Below are 18,948 nucleotides of genomic sequence, written 5' to 3' on the forward strand. Positions count from 1 at the left end.
TATTTTGTACATGTTAAAGTCTCAAGGGCCTAGATACTGTGAAAGGCCAGCCAAAAGTACTCACCGGCTGGTGTTGTACACAAATACTTTTTTAAGCGTACTGTAGCGCATTTTTCTCCCCTAATAAGTACATACCACATACGTACATCTAAGTGGTGTACTATTTTGTACCTGTTAAAGTCTCAAGGGCATAGACACTGTGAAAGGCCAGGCAGAAGTGCTCACCGGCTGGTGTTGTACACAAATACTTTTTTAAGCGTATTGTACTCCCCTCATATACGCACTAAGTATGTCAGGCAAGAGATGTGTCTGGACGTGCACAGAGGAGTGGCAGAGGCCTAAATTCATCAGGCAGAGGTCGCAGCAGACTAGGAGCGAGTGGCAGCAGAAGTCGCAGCAAGAGGCCTGAGCTCCCGGTATCAGCTAGCGGTCGTGTCTCGACCAGCTACTCATCTGCAGTCATCGATTGGTTAACAAGGGCATCCACTTCATCACAAGTGACATCTGACACCCCCAGTCAACAATCGGTGGGATCCTCAGACACAACCTCAGTTGGCATGGCCCGCGAGCAGTCCCTGTCCTCCCATTGCCTCTGTCCTATGCTGTTCCCTCCCCCCACAGAAGTATCTTATGCTGTGGGTTCACCTCCACTATTTAGTAAGGACGATCTAGAGGACAGTCAGCAGCTACTAACCATCCAAGAATTGACATCTGCCGCTTCCTCCACTAGGCGGGCCAGTAGTGATTAGGAGAGTGGCGTGGGAGGTGGTGTTGCAAGTATTCAGGCTCCTGAAGCAGACACTGTTGAGGACACAACTCGTGCAGACACAACTCGATGATGATAATGAAGCCAATCGCACTTGGGAGCCGGTTGCAGAAGAGACTTCATCATCATCAGGAGAAGAGGGTTGCAGGTTGCCCGTGAGGCAGAAGCTGAGCAAGCAAGGTGGTAGAATGGTTGGCAGTCAGCATGGTGGCAGAAGTGGAAAGTCTGGAGCCAAACGTGCCCGGGGTAGACAACCTGCTTCGCAGCAACCTACCTTCCTGGGAGGTAGTCGAACAGGGGTTCCTGGAGATGGCAGCAGAAGTAGTCAATTAGTGCAGACTTTTGGGGGGAAAATCAGCTACTCAGCGGTGTGGCAGTTTTTCACAAAACATCCGGAGGTTAATATTGCCACATGCATGATGTGTCGGTAGAAGGTGAAGCGTGGCCAGGGTCCCAATGTTGGCACCACGGCCCTGCGTCAACATATGCAGCGTCACCATAAAGCGAGAACTGTGGCTCCAATGTGGTGGTCCAGCCTGCTGCATCACCCAGTGGCACGCCGCTCTGTTTCAGCCAGCCAAGGCTCCACCACCTTCGCCGAAGTTAGCTGTGTGTCATACCCATCTTCTTTCGCTCCAGATGCTCCTGCTCCTCCTACTTCGAGTCAGTCATTCTGCCAGCAATCCATCGGCGAAGCCATGTCCAAGAGACAACAGTATGGGCCCACTCATCCAACGGCGCAGAAGCTGAATGTGCTCCTGTCCAAGTTTGCTGGTGCTGCAGTCCCTCCCTTTTCAAGTGGTGGACCCCGCACCTTTCAGAGAACTGATGGCTTGTGCCGAGCCGAAGTGCAGAATGCCAAGCCGTCATTTCTTTGCGAAGAAGGCAGTACCAGCCCTGCACAATTTTGTGGATCAGATGGTGGGCCAGTCCTTGAGCCTGTAGGTGTGTACCAAAGTGCACATGTTTGGAGCTGTAACTACGGTAAGGGACAATACATGTAATTTACAGATAACTGGGTGAATGTTGTTCCTGCACAGCCACAACAACAGCAACTTGGACAGGTCACGCCGCTTCTGCCTCCACGTTCTCAGGCCGTTGGTCCTGTGACAGTGTGTGACTTCACCTCCTCATCCTCCACAGTGTCCTCAGCCTCAACTGCATGGACAAGTCTCTGCCCCTCCAGCATAACGTGTGCAGGGCACGGCGGTGTCACGCTGTTCTTCACATGGTTTGCTTTGGCGAACGGAGTCACACAGGGAAGGAATTGCTAAAAGTCATTCATCCAAGTAAACTGGAAATGGTGACCGACAATGGGAAGAACATCTTGTCTGTGCTGTGACAGGGAAGCCTGAGACATGTGCCCTGCATGGCACACATTTTTACTCTGGTTGTCAAGTGGTTCCTGAAGTGTTCCCCCCATCTGCAAGATATCCTAACAATGGTAAGGAAGTTTTGCATGCACTTCAGCCACCTTGAGCTGCAAAGCACACCCTCCTTGAGCTGCAGAGTCAGAATATTAGTGCCCAACATAGTCTGACTTGCGATGTTTCCACACTTTGGAATTCCACCCTCCGTATGTTGTACCGACTAAATGAACTGAGAAAAGCCATCACCGATTTCTTGATGATCCAAGCGGATAGGAGGACTCCCCTGTGTAACTTCAATGTCAACCAGTGGCAGCTCATACGTGACACCTGCCGTTTGCTCAGGCCCTTTGAGGAAGCCAAAGTATTAGTCAGTCGCCAAGATTATGGGATGCACAACTGCTTCTTCTACTACAACACATGTTGGAAAAGATGGCTGGTCAGGGCACTGGAGACATGGTGCCTACATCTCGGCCACATTGTCACCATTCGGCAGCGGGATGACTTCTGGGTCGCTATCGACATAAAATGGGGGTCTTTTTTACACTGAGAGGGGGGACAAATTGACCTACTACAGGGACCTCCTACGTAGTCAGTTGGCCGATGCCTATCTGCACCATTGTCCATCCTCTCACAGGTCTGACTTGGGGGGCCCTCTGCGCTCACCTTCCACTGCCATGGCTGCTGGGGAGGGGTGTGGTGGCAGGAGCAGTACTAGCTCCATCAGCAGCAGCCTGAGTCTGCAGCCGCTAATGTGTAGCTTTCTTCAGCCGCATAGTGAAGCAACTCATCAGCAGCAGGTAGACCTGGAGCAAGACCTGAACTAGCAGGTGGTGGCATACCTTGACATAACCATGCCAACACAACTTGAAGATCCACTGGACTTCTGGGCAGCCAAACTTGATTTGTGGCCACAACTAGCAGAGTTTGCCCTGGAAAAGCTGTCCTGCCCGGCCAGTAGTGTGTCATCAGAGCGGGTGTTTAGTGCTGCGGGGGCCATAGTTACCCCAAGGAGAACTCCTCTGTCCACAAAAAATGTGGAGAGACTGACCTTTGTGAAGATGAATCAGGCATGGATCAGCCAGGATTTCCTCCGACCAATGCCTGATGCATCAAAGTAGATTGACCATGGTGCCACACCAACACTTCACAAATATGGATAGTGCCAAACATATTTAGGGCGCTGCTCCCCACTTACAGACATTCCTCACCGTCAGACCACAAGTGACTATTGAGGATATGCATTAGCTAAAACTTTACTTTTCTTAGGATAAAATATATGTACTTTAAAATAAAAAAGGAAAAGTGTGCAACAAACACCCTGTGCCACCTACACCACCAAATATTGATGTGATGCAAAGACCTCTAAAAGGTGAAAGGGAACAACGTATTGTCCATTGTATCCGGTGGGGGTAAAAACTTCCCCTGTAAGGCCCTACTCTCGCATCATTAATTCCCTTCTTTGCAAGTTTTACTCACCCTAACAAGGGCGGCCCCACTCAGGATTCTCTCCCTATTTCCCTGTACAAACACTGCCATTTCCCATGGTTTTTAGGTGGAAATAGAGAGAGAGTTTCCTGTGTGGGGCCACCTTTTTTAGTGTAACACTTGCCAAGAAGGGAATTAATAGGGTGAGAGTAGGGCCTTACAGGGGAAGTTTTTACCCCCACCTGCTACAATGGACAATACGTTGTTCCCTTCCACCTTTTCGAGGAAAGTGTAACTCGTCTTAAAAAGGGCAGCCCCACACAGGAACCAATCCCTATTTCCACCTAAAAACCCTGGGAAATGGCAGTGTTTGTAGGTGGAAATAGGGATAATTTCCTGTGTGTGGCCGCCCTTTTTAGGCTTGCCAAGAAGGGAATTAATAATGTGAGAGTAGGGCCTTACAGAGGAATTTACCCCCACTGGTTACAATGGACCATACGTTGTTATCTTCCACCTTTTAGAGGTGTTTGCATCACATCAATACTTGGTGGTGTAGGTGGCACATTGTGTTTTTTGCACATCTTTCCTATGGTTTGATAAAAAAACAAAAATTGGGGGCCATATATTTTATCCTAGGCATATTATTGAAAGTTAAGTCTTATGTAATGCATATCCTCAATACTTACTTGTGCACACTAACACTTTTGAAAAGAGACCGTTTTCTTCTGCCTACCTGCCTCAGCTACTATTCTGATCCTGCCACCCGCCTGATGCCACACAATTCTCCTTTTTTCACCCACCTTCATCACCGGGCTGGAACAGGTGGTAGCTCGCCTTGCTGTAAATCGCCAGCTCGATTCTTACCAGAATGGGTACTCAAAAATGTAAGTAAATCCAAATTAAATTAAGTAAAAATTACATAAAAATCTATTTATTCTCTTAAATTTTTACCCCATTTGGTCTCCCTGCTACCACATTTAGACGCTCTGCGGCAGTGATTCTAATAGCGATGCCTGTAATCTTCATGTCATACTGAATAACAGTATTATTTCACAGAACACTACCTTTGCATGTTAGGACAAGGCAAAGTGTTCTACACCCCTATTGAGGCTCTCTGTAGGCCAGAAATAGCCGTTTTTAATAGCGATTCACTGCGAATAAATTCGGACAAAACTAATTTTTCTGGAAAATTCAGCGAATCGGCAAAATTGATTTTTTTTTTTTAAATTCGCTCATCTCTACTTAATGTATTAGAAGGCTTGCTGCCTTGTACATTCCCTACAAATTTTCTTAGAACAATATGCATCTGCTTAACCACTTAACGACGCAGGACGTAAATGTACGTCCTGGTGATGTGGTACTTAACGCACCAGGACGTACATTTATGTCCTGAGCATAACCGCGAGCATCGGAGCGATGCCGGCATCATGCGCGGCAGGTCCCGGCTATGGATCGCAGCCAGGGACTCGCCGGTAATGGCGGACACCCGCGATCACGCGGATGTCCGCCATTAACCCCTCAGATGCCGTGATCAATACAGATCACGGCATCTGCAGCATCGCGCTCACTTAACAGGATGATCGGATCGCCCGCATCGCTGCCGCGGCGATCCGATCATCCTGCACAGCAGACGGAGGTCCCCTCACCTGCCTCCGCTGTCTTCCGGGAGTCTTCTGCTCTGATCTGCCTTCCCGCAGACCAGAGCAGAAGATGACCGATAACCCTGATCAGTGCTATGTCCTATACATAGCACTGAACAGGATTAGCAATCAAATGGTTGCTATAAATTGTCCCCTATGGGGACTATAAGAGTGTAAAAATAAAAGTAAAAAAAAGTAAAAAAATATAAAGTAAAATGTGAAAAAACCCCTCCCCCAATAAAAACGTAAATTGTCCCATTTTCCCTATTTTACCCCCCAAAAAGTGTAAAAAAAATGATTTGGTATCGCCGCGTTTGTAAATATCCGTACTATTAAAATAAAATGTAAATGATCCCGTACGGTGAACGGCGTGAACGTAAAAAAAAAAAAAAGTCCAAAATAGCTGCTTTTTTATAACATTTTATTCCCCCAAAAAATTATAAAAAATTATATAAAAGTTTTGTATAAGCAAATATGGTATTAATAAAAAGTACAGATCACGGCGCAAAAAATGAGCCCTCATACCACCGCTTATACGGAAAATTGAAAAAGTTATAGGTCTTCAAAATAGGGGGATTTTAAACGTACTAATTTGGTTAAAAAGTTTGCAATTTTTTTTAAGCGCAACAGTAATAGAAAAGTGTATAATCATGGGTATCATTTTAATCGTATTGATTCAGAGAATTAAAAACACGTCATTTTTAACATAAATTGTACGGCGTGAAAACAAAACCTTCCAAAATTTGCAAAATTGCGGTTTTCTTTTTAATTTCCCCACACAAATAGTATTTTTTTTTGTTGCGCCATACATTCTATGGTAAAGTGAATGATGGCATTACAATGGAGAACTGGTTGCGCAAAAAACAAGCCCTCATACTAGTCTGTGGATGAAAATATAAAAGAGTTATGATTTTTTGAAGGGGAGGAGGAAAAAACGAAAGCGTAAAAATAAAATTGTCTGAGTCCTTAAGGTCCAAATGGGCTGAGTCCTTAACCTGTTAAGGACCAAGGGCGTAAACTTACGCCCTGAGTCCTGCTCCTGTGATATAACGCGGGGTTACACGGTAGCCCCGCATCATATCACGGCGGGCCCGGCGTCATAGTGAAGCCGGGACCCGCCTCTAATAGCGCGCGGCACTGATCGGCTAAAAACGAAAGTGAAAGTGGCCGGTTAGCTCAGGGAGCTGTTCGGGATCGCCACGGTATAATCGGTATAATATAGCACAGGAGGAAGGTCTCTTACCTTCCTTCCTGCGCTGTCCGATCGCCGATTGAATGCTTCAAGCCTGAGATCCAGGCTTGAGCAATCAATCGCCGAAAACAATGATCAATACATCTCTATGGAGATGCATTGAACACTGTTAAAGATCAGTAAATGCAATGTTATAGCCCCTTATGGGAGCTATAATATTGCATAAAAAAAGTGTAAAAAAATCATTAACCCTTTCAATTATCCCTTCCCCTAATAAAAGTTTGAATCACCCGGCATTTCCAAGAATAAAAAAAAAACTGTGTAAATTAAAAATAAAAATAAACATATGTGGTATCGCCGCATGCGGAAATGTCTGAATTGTAAAAATATACTGCTTTTCAAACCGCACATTCAATGGCGTACGCGCAAAAAATTCCAAAGTCCAAAATAGCGTATTTTGTCACTTTTTATAACATGAAAAGATGAATAAAAAGCGATCAAAAAGTCCGATCAATGCAAAAATGGTAACAACAAAAACTTCAGATCACGGCGCAAAAAATGAGCCCTCATAGCCCCCTGAACATGGAAAAATAAAAAAGTTATAGGGCTCAGAAAATGACAATTTTATACGTATACATTTTCCTGCATGTAGTTATGATTTTTTTTCAGTAGTAGAACAAAATCAAACCTATACAAGTAGGGTATCATTTTAACCGTATGGACCTAGAGAATAAAGATATAGTGTAATTTTTAACGAAAAATGTACTACGTAGAAACGGAAGCCCCCAAAATTTACAAAATGGCTGTATTTTTTTCAATTTTGTCGCACAATTATTTTTTTTTCTGTTTCACCGTCGATTTTTGGGTACAATGACTGATGCCATTACAAAGTAGAATTGGTGGCGCAAAAAATATGCCATAATACAGATTTTCAGGTGCAAAATTGAAAGAGTTATGATTTTTTAAAGGTAAGGAGGAAAAAACGAAAGTGCAAAAAACGAAAAACGCCTGGTCCTTAAGAGGTTAAGGGGTTAAAAGGGTACTCCGGTGGAAAACTTTTTTTTTTTTTTTTTTCCCCAACTGTGCCAGAAAGTTAAACAGATTTGTAAATTACTTCTATTAAAAAAATCTTAATCCTTCCAGTACTTATTAGCTGCTGAATACTACAGAGGAAAGTATTTTCTTTTTTGAACACAGTGCTCTCTGCTGACATCATGACCACAGTGCTCTCTGCTGACATCTCAGTCCATTTTAGGAACTGTCCAGAGCAGCATATGTTTTCTATGGGGATTTTCTCCTACTCTGGACAGTTCTTAAAATGTACAGAGATGTCAGCAGAGAGCACTGTGGTCATGATGTCAGCAGAGAGCTCTGTGTTCCAAAAAGAAAAGAATTTCCAATGTAGTATTCAGCAGCTAAGTACTGGAAGGATTAAGATTTTTTAATAGAAGTAATTTACAAATCTGTTTAAATTTCTGGCACCATTTGATAAAAAAAAAAAAAAAAAAAAGTGTTTTCCACCGGAGTACCCCTTTAAGGCTATGAGGTTCATAGCTGCAAGCTGTCACGGGTAATTGTGGATCTGCATAATCCTACCAAAACCTGAACTTCTACATTCTATGCCGCTTTACAGCTTAGCAAAGTTGTTGTAATATTCTGGCATTTTAGAAAACCTAACACTTCCCAGTTTACAGTATATAGCAAAAGTATTCCAAACAAAATGTTTACCATTGTTATCTATGTGGATATGTGAGGTGTGAAATTACCAGGAAGAAAGAATCTGAATTCTAGGCAGCTTTCCCAGCATCCTATGTGTGATATGGAAATCTCATGTGATTTTATATTAGGCAAGATCTTCCTAGTATTGATATTGCAATGTGGATAGTCAGACAGTGAAAGAGTCATCATCTACATAGCCTTATTGCACAATTATATGATGTACATGTATTGTTTCTCTACCTATAGGCGGTAGGCAGTCGAAGTATGCGGTAAATGCCTTTGAGGTTTTTGACACAGACACCCGTTCCTGGATCAAATTCCCCAGTATTCCCAACAAAAGAGCATATTCAAGATATGTTATAAGTGAAGGCTCCCTCTACAGTTTGGGAGGATTACGACAAGGAGGAACATACCGGCGGCCCAAATTTACAAAGACTGTGGATATATTTGATATGGAACAAGGCAAGTTCAAGCATAAATAAAAACTTGATAATAAACATTTATATATTCTTGTAAACTCAATTTATGTTAAAGGGGAACTCTGGTGGAAAAAAAATTTTTTTCAAATCAACTGGTGCCAGAAAGTTAATCAGATTTGTAAGTGACTTCTATTTAAAAATATGAATCCACCCCAGTACTTATCAGCTGCTGTATACTACAGATATACTAAAAATATGTGAATTTCCTTTCTGTCTGACCACAATGCTCTCTGCTGACACTTGTCCATGTCCATGTCAGGATCTGTCCAGAGCAGGAGAGGTTTGGGGATTGGCTTCTAATCTGGACAGTTCCAGACACGGACAGAGGTGTCAGCAGAGAGCACTGTGGTCAGACAGAAAAGAACTATACAATGTCCTCTGTAGTATGCAGCAGCTGGTAAGTACTGGAAGGGTTAAGATTTTGAAATAGAAGTAATTTACAAATCTGTTTAACTTTCTTGCACCATTTGATTTGAAAACATTTGTTTTCCACCAGAGTTCCCTTTAACTACATCACCAGTTTACCCAAATTTATAGGAATGGTCATGAGCCCAGGCCTAATCTGCGTTAACAGTGTTTTACAGAATGTGCAAAAATGTTTCATAGGAAGTGGGCCCCACCTTTGGAGAATGGGGTTTCCCAGATTCCTATTCCTTCAGGTGTACACTAGTCTCTGCATCTGGCTGCAAAATTACTTTTTACTTTACAGTGATTAAAATGGTTGTCTGCTCTTTTTTTTTTTTTTTTTACTTTAAGAGCATATTTTTGTGCCGATTGCCGGGCAGATGATAACAGTTAGGCAGATGGCAGGTTTTCTTCACAGAAATATATACAGTAGATGTACAGCAAGCAGCATAACTAAATCAGACGTCACATTAAAGAAGCTTGACAGCAAATGCAGAGAGCAATTCTTAGAGACCCTTATTGGGTTGGCACAAGTTAATCTGAGATGCATGATCCAAGGGGTCCTCCTATTCTTCACACTTAATACCACAACTAAGTGTGACCTTAACTTCTACCTAGGTTACTGTCCTCAGGATAGTTTCCAACAGATAGTAGGGTAACTGACCATGCAGATCATGGTCAGTAACAGGCATGGTATTATATGGTCAAAGAGTCAGGTCAGTGATACAAAAATGAATATCCAAGATTAAATGGAGTCGGGCAGGCTGGATCAAACACAGAAAATACACAATGCAAGCTGGACAATGCCACAAAACTCAACATAGGACTGCTGCTAAGCAAGCAACTGAATTACTGTAGTGGTTCATTAAGTTTCTTGGAAACTGGCAGTACAAACTACTGCTCGGTGTCAATCCTGTGTCTAGAACTATGTAGGTGCCTTGGCACAATACTACCACTTAGGATGGGCAGATGTGTTATATATGTGACAATGTGACATACAAAAGGCTAGTGTAGAACAGAGTCTCAGTTTGACCCTATTTAAGACATTCTTAAAGTCACGAAATTGCTGGATATGTAGTATTCTCAGATTATATTAAATCTAGTTAAAAGAAATTCCCAGGAGCTGACATCTCTGATTTTCAGGGGGCTGGATGAAGACAGATCGTTCCTGCTTTCTAAGAAAAAGAAGAGCGGATTTTGTTGCAGGGGCAATACACGGGAGAGTTGTTGTGGCTGGAGGTCTCGGTAAGGCTTAAAATGTCTTTTATGTTCAAGATTATATCCTAGATAATATTTATTGCATTCTATACAGAATTAATATCAAGAACATTCTCATTGTGCAAAGTCTATTTTCATTGAACCTCACCTCATTACATAACACGAATAGACAAAATACTTCCGTTTGAGGCCTGAAGCATAGGCACATCATACAGAATGCAGATTGTCTGCATAGATTACACGGGGTTTGGATGTGACAGGTGAGACAATAATAGGAATGGATTAACAAGGTATTCTGATCACGTTAACATACTGTGATGTGCCAAGAAGCAGCCTACTACCAGACACCTAGGCTGGTTTCACACAAATGTGAAATGGCAGCATTTTTGCATCGGTATTACCCTGACAAGTCTCACCTAAACCATGTTACTTGTGATTCGAACTCACGGCTTCCAGTTCGGTTCATCACACCTATGAACAGGCCGCGACTTGTAGCTGTCATATGGAGTCAAAAATGCAGTCATGTTATGGCCATGTGAAGCACCCTAGGGTCCTATAACATGGGGAGATTATTGGCAGTACAGGCCAATATCCCCCTATGTAGTAGGGCCAGCGATCCACCAACATTTCTCATTGGTAAGCTGATCACTTTATTCTGACCTGGTAAAAAAAAAATGTTTTCGCGTACATGGGGATGTTCGGCTGACAAATGATGGAACCAGAGTGCTTTGCTAACAGTCCAGCAACCGCACATGTGGCCCTCCCTGTGCAATGATAGGTTCAGTAAGCAAGCGCTGATCTAATAGATTGCTGCTGATTTACATTGCGCTTCAGCACATGTAATAGGGTCCTTACTCTGTGAGACAGAAGTCACCACTTTATAATAAGGACATTAGCAGAAGTATCATGTATTAAAGAGGTATTCTGGCCAAAAAACGCTGGGACCCCCAAGTGATCTCCCTGCAGCACCCGCATTCTATGCGGGGCTGCGTCTCTGGTTTCTGAAACCTCCGGGTTTTTTGGGACTGGAGACGTGATTTAATGCCACGCCCCTTGTGAATCACACCATGCCCCCTCCTTTCAAGTCTATGGGAGGGGGCGTGATGGCTGTTACACCCCCTCCCATAGACACTAATGGAGGGGGGCGTGGCGTGATGTCACAAGGGGCATGATGTTAAATCACGTCTCCAGTCCCGGAAATCCGGAGGTTTCTGAAACTGGAGACGCAGCCCCGCATAGAATGCGGGTGCTGCAGGGAGATCGCAGGGGGTCCCAGCGGCGGCCTCCCCGCGATCAGGGGATAAGATTTTTTTGCGCGGAATACCCAGTTATGGTTAAAATTCCAAGTGTAATATTAATAACTTATGTTTTTTCCTCATCAGGAAACCAGCCTTCAGTTTTGGAAACAGCAGAGATTTTCCATCCATTAAAGAACAGATGGGAAAACATAAGTCCCATGCCCAACCCAAGATGTGCCTGTGCAACTATTGTCCTGAAGAACAGACTCTATGCCATAGGGGGTGTAAACCAAGGCCCCAGTTCTGCAGTAGACATGTTGAGTTTGGTAGAATCTTGACCAAGGTGTTTCATAGTATGCTGTAGGTACTGTATGTAGGTTTGAACAAGTTTCAGTGTGTGTGCTTCATACTCTGGGCATAAGACTGTTCTTGTTTGTCAAGCCATCTATGCCAAAGCATCCTTCCAATTTTGATGGTGTATGCAAGGCATCTGGAATTTGTGAGCGTATACAAAGAAACAGATTGCTATTGCCAAAGGCTAATTAAGTGACGTCTAATATCCAGCATCAAGGAAATTTCTATCTACTTCAAAACCTTCACGTAAATTTTGGGGTAATTGACCAACTCGAAAAATGCATATTAAATGTTTACAAGCTTGTTGGATCATGAAAATATCTATATAGATCTAAATAATATTTAACATGTCACAAAGTTATTTATTATTTTTAAGTTAATTATTATTTGTGCACAAACTCATATGATATGAGTGGACAAGCCCGACCACGTTATAGCAGTGTGCACCCTTCAAAATACAGGATTTATATCCAATAATGTACATGGCACCGGCCAGGCACATAATTATATGTATATAAACCAGTAAACTAGACCAAGAACTGTTATAAATTCAGCCCATAAGAGCTCCTTAACTTTTAAAGAATTATATGGAACTAAAGTGTCACTAGAATTACTATTCTATTCAATAAAACACACACATTTTACATGCTGTACCCAAAGTGCCCCCTGCATCTCTCTATGCCCAATATCAGATTGGGCAGAAGAACAGAATTATACAGATGCTTTAATTCAGAATAAACAATTGTGTAGATGAACTTTAGAAGATTGCTTAGATATATTAAGGAGAATTCTGAGTTAAAATGTTGTTTTCTGCAGTTGCGCTGAATAATGCTTGTGTGCTGTCCATGCACAGTGCTTTGTGCGCCTATTAAAATTGGTGTAATAACCATGTATAAACCATTTGCACATGTTTATACACTTTCCTGTTTAGATACAATATGGTTGTTAGAGGCCATATTCACATATTGCTATTTTTTCTCACAAATTTTATTGTGCATTTTATTCTGCCAAAACTAAGATTGCATACAAAAAGTGGAGTATATGTCTTTTCTCTTATTGTTTTTTATTTATTTATAAACCACTGTGAAACAAGGCCTTACCCTTATTTTTTAACCTGATCTTTTCTTTGCACTTTTTTATTTTCACATGAACTATTTTTGGCCCCCATAAAATGTGAAGCAGGCATATTAAAAGGTATCACTTAGGATTTCTTATATCCATTGATGAAACAAAAGCCATCTTGCTTTCCCATTTTAATTTTACATGGTACACACTTGTATTAGATGCAAATGCAAGTGTGACTTACTCCACTGAAGTCGATTACAGTTATAAAAATATGGCAGTTATGTATACCTCTCTATACATAAGACAGCTCTCACGCTTGATGTCATTTTGCACACTTGTCTCGGTTGACATCAGCTGGATCCATCAACATTTATCTAATGTTTTGGCAGTGTTACTATGCCCTGGATATGTGCATATGTGCATATGCATAGTCATTTGACATAATAACTGAATGTATAAGGGGAACCTGTCATCACTTTCATACTGTCTATACCACATGTCATCAGGGTGGTCACAGTTGACTTCTTCCTGTGCACTGGCCTGACTGATAGTTCTCTCTCTGTTTGGCTATGTTGACATGGGAGAATGTCCGCATGGAAAATTTCCATGCAGATACACACACTCCCCCTCCCCCCCCCCCCCCCCCCCCAGCGGAGCGTCGGCAGAAAATACCAGTATCTAAGAAAAGGTGCAAAAAAAATTGTAAAAAAAAACTCCAGCTTCCATGAAAAAAAAAAAAAATAATAATATATATATATATATATATATATATATATATATATATATATAAATACAACAATGCAAACATTAAAATCATGTACTAATTCTGTACAAAGTACAAAAAAAGAAATGATAAAAGCTAGGTAGAAACCCCAACGCATTTTGAACCAGTACGGTTCTTAGTCATGGCACAGATATAACGGCCAACCACAAGTCCTTTATATCCTATAGTTAGTATGTGCAACGCCCAGTACTAACATGCTTCCTGGAATTATACCTGTGAAGTCATATACTAAACCAACAGGGATATACATAACAAAACATATAAATAACATAAGCATACAACACATATGTGCCATGACTAAGAACCGGACGGGTTTAAAACGCGTCAACTTTTTTACCTAGCTTTTATCCTTTCTTTTGTGTACCTTGCTAACTTTTTAATCATGTACCAATACATTTTTGTATTTTTATATACAGTTTTTATATACAGTTTTTCTAGAAAATTAAGTATTTCTCACAGAAAAGGATTGTGGTAACATGTTTTGCTATACACATGTTTATTCCCTTTGTGTGTATTGGAACAAAACCAAAAAGGGAGTAAAAAAAGCAAATTGGACATAATGTCACAACAAACTCCAAAAATGGGCTGGACAAAATTATTGGCACTCTTAACTTAATATTTGGTTGCACACCCTTTGAAATAAATAACTGAAATCAGTCTTTTCCTATAAACATCAATAAGCTTCTTACACCTCTCAGCCGGAATGTTGGACCACTCTTCCTTTGCAAACTGCTCCAGGTCTCTCTTATTGGAAGGGAGCCTTTTCCCAACAGCAATTTTAAGATCTCTCCACAGGTGTTCAATGGGATTTAGATCTGGACTCATTGCTGGCCACTTCAGAACTCTCCAGTGCTTTGTTGCCATCCATTTCTGGGTGCTTTTTGACATATGTTTGGGGTCATTGTCCTGCTGGAAGACCCAAGATCTCGGGCGCAAACCCAGATTTCTGACACTGGGCTCTACAGTGCGACCCAAAATCCGTTTTCCTCAGATTTCATGATGCCTTGCACACATTCAAGAGTAATTAGGGTAAAAATGGATTGAGATAACGGCGCCTTCCTTCAATAAAACTTGCCAGGGTTGTGTAAAACCAAAAAAGCTTTTTTGGTTTTACACAACCCTGACAAGTTTTATTGAAGGAAGGCGCCGTTACCTCGTCCCATTTTTACCCTAATTACTCTTGAATGTGTGCAAGGCATCATGAAATCTGAGCGAGTCTACACGCACATTGAGGTGTTGTGCTCTCAGCACAACGCACAACAATAAGGTGCAATAACCAGCACTTGAACATCTGTACACTGGCAATATTACACTAGGAGTGTGCCTTTCTCTTTCTCCTACTTTCAGATTGCACATATTCAAGGCACCCCGTCCATGAGGCAGCAAAACAACCCCAAAACATCATTGAACCTCCACCATATTTCACTGTAGGTACTGTGTTCTTTTCTTTGTAGGCCTCATTTTGTTTTCGGTAAACAGTAGAATGATGTGCTATACCAAAAAGCTCTATCTTGGTCTCATCTGTCCACAAGACGTTTTCCCAGAAGGATTTTGTCTTACTCAAGTTCATTTTGGCAAAATGTAGTCTCGCTTTTTAATGTCTCTGTGTCAGCAGTGAGGTCCTCCTGGGTCCTCCTGCCATAGCGATTAATTTCATTTAGATGTCGACGGATAGTTCGCGCTGACACTGATGCTCCCTGAGCCTGCAGGACAGCTTGAATATCTTTGGAACTTGTTTGGGGCTGCTTATCCACCATAGGCACTATGCTGGGTTGACCCCTTTCATCAATTTTTCTCTTCAGTCCACGCCCAGGGAGATTAGCTACAATGCCATGGGTTGCCAACTTCTTGATAATGTTGTGCACTGTGGACAAAGGCAAATATAAATCTCTGGAGATGGACTTGTAACCTTGAGGTTGTTTACATTTTTCCACCACAGTTTTGGTCCTCAAGTCCTCAGACACTTCTCTTCTCCTCTTTCTGTTGTCCATGCTTAGTGTTGTATACACAGACACACAATGCAAAGACTAAGTGAACTTCTCTCATTTTTATCTGCTTTCAGGTGTGATTATTCTATTGCCCACACCTGTTACTTGCCCCAGCTGAGATTATAGGAGCATCACATTCTTGAAACAATCTTATTTTTCCACAATTTTGAAGGGGTGCCAATTTTGCCCAGCCCATTTTTGGAGTTTGGTGTGACATTATGTCCAATTTGCTTTTTTTCCTCCCTTTTTTGGTTTTATTCCAATGCACACAAAGGGAATAAACGTGTATAGCAAAACATGTGTTACTGCAATCCTTTTCTGTGAGAAATATTTCATTTTCTTGAAAAAATTCAGAGGTGCCAACATTTATGGCCATGACTGTATTTTTTCTTTATTTTTTTCATGAGAGCTGGAGTTCTTTTGCAAATATTTTTAGCACCTTTTGTTTAGATTCTGTTCACACTAAGGATGCAGCTTGGATTGTTCTTCCTGCTTCCTGATCCCTATGAATGTCTCTGAATATACTACTGCGATTGTATGGCGGTGAGCTGGTTTATATTTTGCCTTTAGAACATGCCAATGCTAGGACTGCTACATTTCTATGCGGACTCCGCAGAAAGAATAGACATGTCGTGAAATTCTGCCGTGTGCACAGCGCAGCAGAATCCCATTGATATCAATGGGACTCTGCTGCAGAATCTCTGTGCATAATTCTTATGCTGATTCCACATGGAAATTCCATTGTGTGAACACAACCTCTGGGTTCAGGGAGAGCTCTATCTATTAATGCTGGTGGTTTAGGAAGAATGAAAGTGATAACAAGGAAAAGAATGTCAGATCCTTGCTATTCACTTCCATCTATAAAGTACAAGCAGTTTTTGTAGCTTTATGTACTATTTATTTTAAATAAACTTGCAATATACTTTTATGTTTTGTTACAATGTTCAGTCAGGTACAAATATGTCCCTCCGTATTGTAGGTACAATCATGAGACCTGATGTGATCCATCTCTACAGTATTAATATACATAGTCTATGATGTGTCTTCAGGGCAATGTGTTTCTGCAGTAGCTTGTGGATTCCACTTTTGTAATAAAATAGACCTAGATAACAGGAATGGTCACTAAGCCGTCTGACCCATGTGTACTTAATAATAAAGTGATATCACATCTGTTAATGCAGAGCTTCATTTGTCAGTATTTGTAATGTACACAGAGAACACGGACAGACTGTAGCTTTCCTGGACAGCAATACACATCCTAAATGGATGTTCAGATGGAGTATGTGGATTGCTGGGAAAAGCAGAATACATTATCTACCCTCATTGTTTTACAGGTGTTGAAGGATAACTTTGATGTGTACTTGAAAGACCTTGCTGTCATGTCTATTCTTGTACAGCAAGCCGTGGCAGGACATTCTTGTTTTATGGAGCCCTATGCTTATATGGTGTCATAAGTATTTTTCTTTCTGTCTGAGACTAATACACACTGGCCCTAATTTACTATTCCAACCCAACATGTTTTGTCGGGTTGTGCGCCAGATTCTGTCGCATTGCGTCAGAAATTCTGTCTGCGCCAGAATTTGCGCCAGAATTAAAAAAGCCCCAACTAACTCTCCATTTTGCTAAGAGAAAACGAAAAAAGGGCGTGGTCGCTAAGGAAAGGAGGTGTGGTCTCAAAAGGGGAGTGTTCCCGACATTTTCACAAAAAAACTACATATTTACTAAGGTTTCCACATAAAATGTGGTGGATTTGAGCTGAGGAAAACCAGACAGATCAGAGCATGTGTAAAAAAAGCAAAATGTAGGGAAAGTGGAAAATGTAGGGAAACCTTAGTAAAAACCGTGGAAATAAAATTGTAGGGAATTAAAACCCACAAAGAAACCTACACTCCACTCTTAGTAAATGAGGGCCACTGAGGTTGAGTTATCAATCAATATTCACCAATATTCTGGTACATATTGGGGCAGATTTAGCACTACATCTTACGCAAAATCTGTTGTGTATTTTAAACACTTTTACATACTGCGGCTTATTGGGAAATGGTTGGGGCTTTGTCAGAAAGTATTTTTTCATCGCTGTGCACCAAAAATGCGCCAACATTTTGGTATGATTCTGGCATAAAGTAAGCCAATATATAGTTGCTCTAAACATACAGATACAGTCCACAGATACACCAGATTTATTAATCAACCTCATATACTGTGATAAATCTGGCATATTTGAAGACAGGTGGGAGATTTATCAAAACCTGTCCAGAGGGAAAGTTGCTGAGTTGCCCATAGCAACCAATCAGATCGTTTCTTTCATTTTTCAGTGGCCTTTTCAAACATGAAAGAAGCAATCTGATTGGTTGCTATAGGCATCTCAGCAACTTTTCCTTTGGACAAGTTTTGATAAATCTTTGAGATACATTGCAGCAGTACAATACTGCTCAGTATATTTAATAGATTCTATTTCTTCACATTTGTTTTTTGTTTTGTATAAGATTTGTATAAGAAAGAAAATAATCTTCCCCATCTCCTTAGGACTGTCCTTCTGACGACCTAATAATGCATTGGAACATTCCGATGACTTTATATTATACCAATATGTGAGTCTGTCAGTCTGCATGAGTCAAGTCATTTATGCAACAGAATATAAATGAGCAATAATAGGCTTCTATTTCTTGAAGTCTCCTTGACTTTTTCTTTAGTTTATTCTTCATCCAGTTTTCAATAATTAATACAGCCCAGTCCAGTAAAAGGAACAACCTGTGTATGGTGTCAAAAAGTATAATAAAGCCCCATACTAATATAATGTTATTAGCCATAGTGCACAGATTGAGCTGTCTCACTTGTAGATGTGACATTCTATCACAGCCTTTGATGCAGAGCTGCTCGATTCCTGCCCCCCTCACATCCTGTCTGCTTAGAAACAGTCCATTAATGTGAAGAAGGGGAGCTCATACTACTGCTCATTAGATTTTAAGGCAGAAGGAAGTCTTTCTAAGTCACAGTAATTTCACTCATAACAGGCTCACTGATGTTTTGATCTGAGAAAGGCTTCCTGCTACCTAATAATCTAATGAGCATTATTATTGACATGAATGGTCTCTCCCTAAGCAAACAGGAGGGGGGGGGGGGGGAGGAGAGGGAGGCAGGAGATCTGCATTCACAGCCTGTGACGTAAAATGTCAGAGCTACAAGAGGGAGAGCATAACTGGTATGAAGAGATCCAGTCAGTATGGTTAATAACTTTATACTGTGTATACTTTTTGACACCATACACAGGTTGTTTCTTTCACTTTAATGGGGTCTCTTTCTGC

General features: G+C 41.5%; 1 protein-coding gene across 1 annotated transcript in view; it reads left to right on the forward strand.

Annotated features, from left to right (window-relative positions):
* Positions 1-13,526, forward strand: part of KLHDC8A (kelch domain containing 8A) — a 67,013-nt gene extending 53,487 nt beyond the window's left edge. The window contains exons 4-6 of the mRNA XM_056558070.1: positions 8,359-8,574; positions 10,140-10,241; positions 11,597-13,526. Of these exons, the coding sequence (XP_056414045.1) occupies positions 8,359-8,574; positions 10,140-10,241; positions 11,597-11,790 (512 nt within the window). The 3' untranslated portion in view covers positions 11,791-13,526. The remainder of the gene's footprint in view (positions 1-8,358; positions 8,575-10,139; positions 10,242-11,596) is intronic.
* The last annotated feature ends 5,422 nt before the right edge of the window (positions 13,527-18,948 follow it).

Source organism: Hyla sarda, chromosome 2 (assembly GCF_029499605.1).
Source record: "Hyla sarda isolate aHylSar1 chromosome 2, aHylSar1.hap1, whole genome shotgun sequence".
Classification (NCBI taxonomy): Eukaryota; Metazoa; Chordata; class Amphibia; order Anura; family Hylidae; genus Hyla; species Hyla sarda.